The sequence below is a fragment of the Coregonus clupeaformis genome, unplaced genomic scaffold (genome assembly GCF_020615455.1).
Source record: "Coregonus clupeaformis isolate EN_2021a unplaced genomic scaffold, ASM2061545v1 scaf0101, whole genome shotgun sequence".
NCBI lineage: Eukaryota > Metazoa > Chordata > Actinopteri > Salmoniformes > Salmonidae > Coregonus > Coregonus clupeaformis.
In genome coordinates, this window is record NW_025533556.1 from 603,680 (window position 1) to 614,269 (window position 10,590).

The 10,590-nt window shown below is 43.4% G+C and overlaps 1 protein-coding gene across 1 annotated transcript; it reads right to left on the bottom strand.

Annotated features, from left to right (window-relative positions):
- Nucleotides 1–3,004: 3,004 nt before the first annotated feature.
- On the bottom strand, nucleotides 3,005–5,702 carry LOC121552959 (CCN family member 2-like). The gene is made up of 5 exons (XM_041866076.2): nucleotides 5,394–5,702; nucleotides 4,919–5,135; nucleotides 4,542–4,796; nucleotides 4,215–4,426; nucleotides 3,005–4,088 (listed from the first exon to the last, which is right to left on the bottom strand). Exons 1-5 carry the CDS (start codon nucleotides 5,451–5,453, stop codon nucleotides 3,792–3,794), a joined length of 1,041 nt encoding a protein of 346 aa, XP_041722010.1. The 5' UTR covers nucleotides 5,454–5,702; the 3' UTR covers nucleotides 3,005–3,791.
- Nucleotides 5,703–10,590: the final 4,888 nt, after the last annotated feature.

The window sequence follows — 10,590 nt, forward strand, 5'->3', positions numbered from 1 at the left end:
GCGGTCATCCCCCTCTTCAAAGGAAGTGACATTCTAGATCCAAACTGTTACAGACCTATATCCATCCTGCCCTGCCTTTCGAAAGTTTTTGAAAGCCAAGTTAACAAACAGATCACCAACCATTTCGAATCACACCGTACCTTCTCCGCTATGCAATCCGGTTTCCGAGCTGGTCATGGGTGCACCTCAGCCACGCTCAAGGTCCTAAACGATATTATAACCACGATCGATAATAGACAGTACTGTGCAGCCGTCTTCATCGACCTGGCCAAGGCTTTCGACTCTGTCAACCACCGCATTCTTATTGGCAGACTAAATAGCCTTGGTTTCTCAAATGACTGCCTCGCCTGGTTCACCAACTACTTCTCAGATAGAGTTCAATGTGTCAAATCGGAGGGCCTGTTGTCTGGACCTATGGCAGTCTCAATGGGGGTGCCACAGGGTTCAATTCTCGGGCTGTCTCTTTTCTCTGTGTACATCAATGATGTCTCTCTTGCTGCTGGTGATTCTCAGATCCACCTCTACGCAGACGACACCATTTTGTATACATCTGGCCCTTCATTGGACACTGTGTTAACAAACCTCCAAACGAGCTTCAATGCCATACAACACTCCTTCCGTAGCCTCCAACTGCTCTTAAACACAAGTAAAACTAAATGCATTCTCTTCAATCGAACGCTGCTGGCACCCGCCCACCCGACTAGAATCACTACGCTCGACGGGTCTGACCTAGAGTATGTGGACAACTACAAATACCTAGGTGTCTGGTTAGACCGTAAACTCTCCTTCCAGACTCACATTAAGCATCTCCAATCCAAAGTTAAATCCAGAATCGGCTTCCTATTTCGCAACAAAGCCTCCTTCACTCATGCTGCCAAACATGCCCTCGTAAAACTGACTATCCTACCGATCCTTGACTTCGGCGATGTCATTTACAAAATAGCCTCCAACACTCTACTCAGCAAATTGGATGGTCTATCACAGTGCCATCCGTTTTGTCTCCAAAGCCCCATACACTACCCACCATTGTGACCTGTACGCTCTTGTTGGCTGGCCCTCACTTAATATTCGTCACCAAACCCACTGGCTCCAGGCCATCTATAAATCACTGCTAGGCAAATCCCTGTCTTATCTTAGCTCATTGGTCACCATAGCAACACCCACCCGTAGTATGCGCTCCAGCAGGTATATCTCACTGGTCATCCCCAAAGCCAACACCTCCTTTTGCCGCCATTCCTTCCAGTTCTCTGCTGCCAATGACTGGCAAAAATCTCTGAAGCTGGAGACTCTTATCTCCCTCACTAACTTTAAGCATCAGTTGTCAGAGCACCTTACCGATCACTGCACCTGTACACAGCCCCATCTGAAATTATCCCACCCAACTACCTCATCCCCATATTGTTATTTATTTTGCTCATTTGCACCCCAGTATCTCTATTTAAACATAATCTCTTGCACATCTATCATTCCAGTGTTAATACTAATTGTAATTATTTTGCACTAAGGCCTATTTATTGCCTTACCTCCATAACTTGCTACATTTGCACACACTGTTTATATATTTTCTATTTTCTGTTGTATTTTTGACTTTATGTTTTGTTTTACCCCATATGTAACTCTGTGTTGTTGTTTTTATCGCACTGCTTTGCTTTATCTTGGCCATGTCGCAGTTGTAAATGAGAACTTGTTCTCAACTGGCTTACCTGGTTAAATAAAGGTGAAATAAAAAAGACCATTCCATAAATATTGAGCTCTATAGGAGAAAGCCCTGCCTCCAGCTGTTTGCTTAGAAATTCTAGGGACAATAAGGAGGCCTGCGTCTTGTCACCTAACTAAAGTTTATTTAGTACTTCATCCGGGTAGCAGGAGAGTAGAGCATTGCAGTAGTCTAATCGAGTAGAGCATTGCAGTAGTCTAATTCGAGTAGAGCATTGCAGTAGTCTAATCGAGTAGAGCATTGCAGTAGTCTAATTGAGTAGAGCATTGCAGTAGTCTAATTCGAGTAGAGCATTGCAGTAGTCTAATCGAGTAGAGCATTGCAGTAGTCTAATCGAGTAGAGCATTGCAGTAGTCTAATCGAGTAGAGCATTGCAGTAGTCTAATTCGAGTAGAGCATTGCAGTAGTCTAATCGAGTAGAGCATTGCAGTAGTCTAATTCGAGTAGAGCATTGCAGTAGTCTAATCGAGTAGAGCATTGCAGTAGTCTAATCTAGACGTGTTAAAAGCATGGATTAGCTTTTCTGCATAATCCTTGGACAAAAGGTTTCAGATTTTTGCAATGTTACGAAAATCAGCTCTTTTTCCAATAATTGGGCAAAAGATCAGAATTGGTCTGCCTATGTAGACACAGCCTGAGACTGCTCCTTTCCTCAGACACTGCCAGAGTCAGTTTCCTCAGTCTGCTGTCTGGTTAGTGTGTAACAGAACAGGCAGCCTGCTGCTCCCTCCATGCATCACAGGGCAGAGAATAGAGAACTTTAGAAAAACATGTCGGATGAGCCGGCAGTCTGCTGCTGGTGTTGTGGCTAAAAAGTGAAACATAGACTACACCTTAGGCTTAGAGACTGGGTGGTCTGACAAAGCATGGACCTGGACCACACACAATCCAATGAGTGGAATTTCAGTGGTCTGACTGCTGTTGTTGAACAGAAAGTGTGAACACGTAACTGCTGTGTAAAAATGCTATAACTTATTAGTGGTTGAAGTCATATGTCAAAGTTTGGGACATCATTTGGGTATGATGAGGGGAAAAGTTCTGTAGGGTAGGCTACCTTTTAAATCTCAGCTGGAATAACACACTGAAAGAGTGGAGCAAAGGAAGGGAGGAAGGCATTATGTTTTATATAAAAAATATAATATTTTATTCCAAACTACAAAAGTAAAAACATGTAACTTTTTTGTCACACTTCTCAATAAAATAGTACACAAAACTGTCACAGGAACAGTCAAACCCAGCAAATAAGCTATCAATAAACATATTGAAGCAAGAGAAAAACAAAAGACAAACGTTTTTTTTCAACTTTAAATTAACAACTGTACAACAATATGTACAATATTTACAGCATCAATAATATCTCAAAAAGGAATGAAGCTACAAAGCATCCAGTCTTTTTTTTGACAAAATACAGATTCCTTCCTTGCAACCTGAATCAGTCAGTCAAAGTCAAACACCTCTTTTCTCAGTGCTGTGGCAAACCCTCAAAGCATGCACACTACGCTCCTTGTCTGGGAGGACGGCTGTTTTTCAGCATGGGATAAACCATGACCTGTCATTAACACTGCAACAGTTAGGCTCTGCAAACAGTGAACTATACACAAGGCCACATTCAACTAGCACTCTGGTGGGTAAAGGATTTCAGTTTCCCTACCGGGGTTAAAAGTCTTCACTCTTCGTTACTGCAAGTGCTCCGAGGTTGGAAACGGCCCAGTTAGTTGGATCTCCACCTCAGTTTAGGGGGAGGGGAACATGGCATCAGCCAATTTGTGACAACAACATAGGTTGTCACATAGTAGAACTATAGTGCAGTATTTTTCTTGGGGCCGCAGAGCAGCCCCCTGTCTTTCCCCCCTCTTTAGGGCAAGTGGCCCTAAACATCCATCAATACACTCATACATATATACATTGAATATATGCATATAGATTTCTGTCCTTGTACAAAATACAAAATAGTCAAATAAGAAAATAACAAATCAAAAGAAAAACACATTTTGTGCTGCGAGATGAGATGGATATCTGTTGGATTCAAGTTAAGACTCATTGGTTGTTTTTTGCTCTTTGGTGATGTAATGGTTTATGCCATGTCTCCAAGCATCTTCTTGTAGTACATGGACTCAAAGATGTCGTTCTCGCTGGGGCAGTTGTAGTGGCATGCACAGGTCTTGATGAACATCATCTGCTTCTTCATGACCTGACCGTCGGGGCATTTGAACTCCATGGGCAGGGTGGTGGTTCTGTGGGGGGTGCAGCAGCGACCATCGGTGCACACTCCGCAGAACTTGGGGCGGTAGGACTTGGTGGTGGTGCAGCCAGAGATCTCAAACTTCATGGGCTTGGACACTCTTGGAGTGCGGATGCATTTCTTTCCTTTCTGTAAGAGCAAAGCAAATCGAAAGACAAACATTAGTGACCATTCCTTCCTTCTTGATTTGAGGAAGTGTTTATATTCTAGTGAATGGGTAGGCTAATTTGGGTAGTGGTTCAAGGATGTGTTTACCCTAATGCTTTGCTCCATGTGGGACTCGCAGGGCCTGACCATGCACAGGCGGGACTGTTTCTCCAGGCGGCACTCGCGGTTGTCATTGGTGACTCTGGTAGAGATGCCCAGGCCGCAGGTCTTAGAGCAGGCACTCCACTCAGTGGTCTGGACCAGGCAATTCTCCCTCATCATGGAGGGGTCAGGCCCGTAGGTCTCCTCCTCTCTGTAAGCTGCAGGCAGAGAAGGAGAGGTGGCGTTAGACTCTTTATCCCCACATTCAAAAGCTGACCAGATTATATCACTACAATGTAGCTTTATGTCCAAGTGTCTAAGACTGAGACTCACCAGCGAGAACAGAGCCCACAAAGCTGTTTGTGTGTTGGGGGGCATCGCACACCCACTCCTCGCAGCACTTCCCGGACACTTTGACGCGGCGGGGCATGGGGCAGTCAGGGCTGGGCAGGCGGATGTCCATGCTGCACAGGGGCACACAGCCCACGGCACCGTCCAGGCACGTGCACTGGTATTTACAGCTGCTTTGGAAGGACTCTCCACTCCTGTACACCATCCCTCCGATCACACAGGTGGCGCCACCCTTAGCTGTGGGAGGCGGAGGATAAGAAGAGAACGTCACATCTCCAGTCACACAAACATCAGCAGAGGAAAAATATCAAAGAGTCATTGTACTAGAACTACAAAGGAGCCTGTTTAGAGGGACTCACCTGTACAGACTCCTATGCGGCGGTTGATGGGGGAGCCAAAGTCACAGAAGAGTCCTTTGTGGGGGTCGCACACGTCCCTCTCTGTGCAGAACTCGCCCATCTGTTTGGCACACACCCTGCAGCAGGCGCAGGCGTCGGGCACCAGGCTCACACCAGGAGGGCACTGGGGGGCCACATCGGGACAACTACACTGCCCACTGCACTCCTGAGCCACAGCCTGAGGGGCAAAGAGATAGGAGCTCTGTTAGACCCTGAGCACATGGTCAGAACTACTAACGTTACAGTACACCAAGAGCTAGAGCATATACAGCCTTATATAACTGTGTTAACAATATATCTATTTACATTTCAACTGCTGAAGTAATGGACTAGACATGCTGACACCTTATTGCGGTCTTTCTGGAAATGGTGCATAGACACAGCAATACAGTTCCCATATTACTTGACAGTCTCAGTAAAATGGTTTTTGACTTACCAGGTAGGAGAGAGTGAGGCAGAAGAAAGAAATCAGTCTCATGTTCATTCCAGCAGACATTTTGCTTTTCTTCGTTTTTCTCTGTGTATCTTAGACAAAAATAAGTCTTTAGGTTCTTCAAAAGTCTTCCTTAGTCTCTTGCGAGTAGTCAGGGAGCTTGCCGTCGGATTGAGTAGATCTTGTAAGGAATTTCTCGTTCTGGTTCTTTTCTCTGTTAAGTTCTCGTAGCTCTCTTGGTTAAAGCTAGAGTTTAGCTTCAGTAGTATAGCTGTTGCTCTCTCTTGGAGCAGGAGTTGTTCTGTGTCTGAAGCTAGGAGCTCTCCCTGCATTTATACACCCAGGGCTGCCGTGACGTGCAAATGGCTGAATGGAGTCCTGGACAAACATGGACATTCTTGGCATTCTTTCCTAGTTTCCTGCCCCCCTCTCTCTAGACTCCCCCCCCACCCCCCGACATCCAGCATTCCTCCTGTCTGAAACCAAAGTGCTGTCACATATCAAAATAAAAGTGCAGTCTTAACACTATCCCTCAACTTTCCTTTTTATGTGTAATCGGTGGTTGTGTTCTATCCTGTAGAGAAACTGTAAACCTCCCCTGTTATTGGGAATAGCTGCCTTACTGTTGTCTTAGCTCATCACACATGGATTCTTCACTAGTGACTTCAAATACTTTCAATACCTATTCTTACAAGTGTACTTTATTGTGAAAGGATGAGCTGTAGTGTAGTTCAGGGCTGGATTTAGTCACCGTTACAAAACGGTACCGTTATAAAACCCCTGTACACCTTCAGGGGTGTTTTTTATTTGAAAGAAAACAACATTTTTATTTGTAATTTTTTATTTAACCTTTATATATACACTGAGTATACCAAACATTAGTAACACCTTCCTAATATTGAATTTCTTGACACAAACTGGTGTGCCTGGCACCTACTACCATACCCCATTCAAAGGCTTTTAAATATTTTGTCTTGCCCATTCACCCTCTGAATGGCACACATACACAATCCATGTCTCAATTGTCTCAAGGCTTAAAAGTCCTTCTTTAACCTGACTCACCCCCTTCATCTACACTGATTGAAGTGGATTTAACAAGTGACATCAATAAGGGATCATAGCTTTCACCTGGATTCACCTGATCAGTCTATGTCATGGAAGAGCAGGTGTCCTTAATGTTTTGTTTTGTTTACTCAGTGTATATTATATTAGATTATGCAATATCCTTCATAAGTCTAATAAGTAAGGGGTATTGGGATTTAATCAACCTTAAATGGGAGTTTGTATAAATTGTCTAGTTTACAGACTCTTTCTCATAAGTTCTATTTGTTGGTTTCAATCACATACCTTTTTATAGCCATGTGCTTTCACCTCAATAATAAAGTTTAGTCCATGGACTTTAAAGCAAAGGTGTTTCACATTCCAGGTGTGGGATCGTATTTTGCTCCATCAGGCTCTAGACACTGAGCAGACTTGAGGATTGCAGGAAAGTGGCTAGACTCTAGGGTTTGTATATTTTTGATAAAAGGATCACACAAGCACCAGACTCTCCACCTCAATCTTATGAAAGGCAGCCCTGCTCCTCACCAGCCACCGAATCGGAAATGAAAAACTCCCAGAGAGAACTTAGAGCTGGAGGAATGCGCGGCTGCCCCAGACATACTATTACTGCATGCACACACCGACTGGGAGGAAGCGTGGCCTTATATGGGAATCTTCACTAGCAGCTTGTCTTTCCCATTTTTTCCAACGTGCTCTGAGCACACAGTACTGCAGCAGCACATCAGGGGCTGTACTGTCTGAAAAAGTTCTCTCTGGACAGTGTGTGGCATGGTAATGTACCCTGTCTGTCAACAGAGATTCATTCGTGGCCAAGCAGAGGTTGCCAGTTCCTTAACCCCGTCGTGTCAAAATAGTAGCAGCTTATCGCGAATCCGTATTTGACTGTGTGCTCGATTTCCTGGACCAATAACAGTGTGGTGTGGCTTTCAATTGTTGGGTGTCTGGATGACCTGAACTCCCCTCCACAGGGCAGTGTTTAATAAACCACTCTGTGTGAGGTAAAACTTAGCTGTATATTAGCATCAGATTCCCTGTCTTAGGCTGTTGTCCTGGATCTCTCTCTCTCTCTCTCTCTCTCTCTCTCTCTCTCTCTCTCTCTCTCTCTCTCTCTCTCTCTCTCTCCTCAGCCAGCGCCTGCTGGTGTACACCTTTTCCCCAAAGACATTCCTCACTCAATTGCGCATAGGTAAATACTTTCAGGTCTGTTAACCTTTAATGTCATGCTTTCTGGTTTTCCATGGTGGCTAAAAGGGGTCTGAAACTCAAGCTTAGGCATGGCAAGTATTCCAAATTCAACATTCCACATTGGGTGCAGACAATAGCACAGCAATTTTCCCCTTTAGTGTCTGTACCCCCTTGAGGACAGGTATAGGTACAGTATGTACAGTATATCCAATGGGATCATGACTTAGAGATTCCACTGTCCGCAAGTCCAATTTGGAATAAGTGACAGGGTGCTTATGTTGGAGTGACAGGCAGCAGTTAGCTAGGGTCAGAGGTCAAGAGCTGGTGACGTAATGGAAAGGATTCCACATTCAGTGTAAATAAAGTACCCGGCAGATATGTACTTCACTATGGGATGTGGCAGACCTGACCATGTTACTAACTTTCCCATGACCTGTACGGGGGAGGGTGTTGTGGTTAAAAAAACTACCTTATTGTTCCCATTCCAAAAACAAATATATATATACACTACCGTTCAAATGTTTGGGGTCACTTAGACATTTCCTTGTTTTCCATGAAAACATACATTAAATGAGTTTGAATAGGAAATATAGCAAAACACATAGGAAACGTAGTCATTGACAATGTTAGAAATAATGATTTTTAATATAAATAATAATTGTGTCCTTCAAACTTTGCTTTCATCAATGAATCCTACATTTGCAGCAATTACAGCCTTGCAGACCTTTGGCATTCTACTTGTCAATTTGTTGAGGTAATCTGAAGAGATTTCACCCCATGCTTCCTGAAGCACCTCCCACAAGTTGGATTGGCTTGATGGGCACTTCTTACGTACCATACGGTCAAGCTGCTCCCACAACAGCTCAATAGGGTTGAGATCCAGTGACTGTGCTGGCCACTCCATTATAGACAGAATACCAGCTGACTGCTTCTTTCTAAATAGTTATTGCATAGTTTGGAGCTGTGCTTTGGGTCATTGTCCTGTTGTAGGAGGAAATTGGCTCCAATCAAGCGCTGTCCACACGGTATGGCATGGCATTGCAAAATGGAGTGATAGCCTTCCTTCTTCAAGATCCCTTTTACCCTGTACAAATCTCCCACTTTACCACCACCAAAGCACCCCCAGACCATCACATTGCCTCCACCATGCTTGACAGATGGCATCAAGAACTCCTCCAGCATCTTTTCATTTGGTCTGCGTCTCACAAATGTTCTTCTTTGTGATCCGAACACCTCAAACTTTGATTTGTCTGTCCATAACACTTTTTTTCCAATCTTCTTCTGTCCAGTGTCTGTGTTCTTTTGCCCATCTTAATATTTTCTTTTTATTGGCCAGTCTGAGATATGGCTTTTTCTTTGCAACTCTGCCTAGAAGGTCAGCATCCCGGAGTCACCTCTTCACTGTTGACGTTGAGACTGGTGTTTTGCGGGTACTATTTAATGAAGCTGCCAGTTGAGGACCTGTGAGGCGTCTGTTTCTCAAACTAGACACATTTGTTTTCTTGCTCAGTTGTGCACCGGGGCCTCCCACTTCTCTTTCTATTCTGATTAGATCCAGTTTGCGCTGTTCTGTGAAGGGAGTAGTACACAGCGTTGTACGACATCTTCAGTTTCTTGGCAATTTCTCGCATGGAATAGCCTTCATTTCTCAGAACAAGAATAGACTGACGAGTTTCAGAAATTTTTTTATTTGTTTCTGGCCATTTTGAGCCTGTAAACGAACCCACAATTGCATATGCTCCAGATACTCAACTAGTCTCAAGAAGGCCAGTTGCTTCTTTAATCAGCACAACAGTTTTCAGCTGTGCTAACATAATTGCAAAAGGGTTTTCTAATGATCAATTACCCTTTTAAAATGATAAACTTGGATTAGCAAACACAACGTGCCATTGGAACACAGGACTGATGGTTGCTGATAATGGGCCTCTGTATGCCTATGTAGATATTCCATAAAAAATCTGCTGTTTCCAGCTACAATAGCCATTTACAACATTAACAATGTCTACACTGTATTTCTGATCAATTTGATGTTGTTTTAATGGACAAAAAAATGTATTTTCTTTCGAAAACAAGGACATTTCTAAGTGACCCCAAACGTTTGAACGGTAGTGTATATACAAGCTAGCTACATCAGTGTATTAAACGTTCTGCCAAGGAGTAATTGTCTGTGCAGTGGGATTCCAGTTATCTCCATGTCCACTTCCAAAGTGCGTCCCAAATGGCACCATATTCTCTACATAGTGCACTACTTTTGACCAGATCTCTGTGGGTCCTGGTCATTAGTAGTGCACTATATAGGGAATAGAGTGCCATTTGGGAGACAGACCTTTTCTGTCTGAAGTTTACGTGACTGTGTTCAAATTGCAAATGTTCACTCTGAGGTATTCCATCATATGACGATTGTATTTCTAACCAAACCAGAGATCTAATCTATGATTAGGCTGGAATTTGACATTCCGTGGTCTAAAACCCCTCTGTTTTCATTTTTCCAAGGTTTATTATTGCAATTTTTGTGTCCTTCCAGAAAAGACACGACATGTAAGATTGAAATGGGACTGGATAGAAGCAATTCATATTGCCTCCAGGCAATTTATGTAGGAAATTCAAAAGAAGAATGTCAACTAAACAGGACTGGACTGTCTTATCAACGATATGAGGAAAACAAATGACTATTTCCTTCTAATAATGGAATGTCTTTGACAAGCCGTGCCAGTTCTCCACAGTATTCAGAAATGATCTTGATAAATTATAGACATAAACTTGTGAGAAAACCTGGCTTATGTGTTAACGTGTAGCCAGCCTACCAGTCAAAGCTTATTACCATCTTGGAAGTATTTCCTTTGGCCTTTAATATATTAGCCTAAATACCACAGTGAATGGATGATTAGGACAAAAAATTGATAGGCCCAATACAGTAGAAGAGACAGGTACAGAAATTGAATTTCTTACTCAC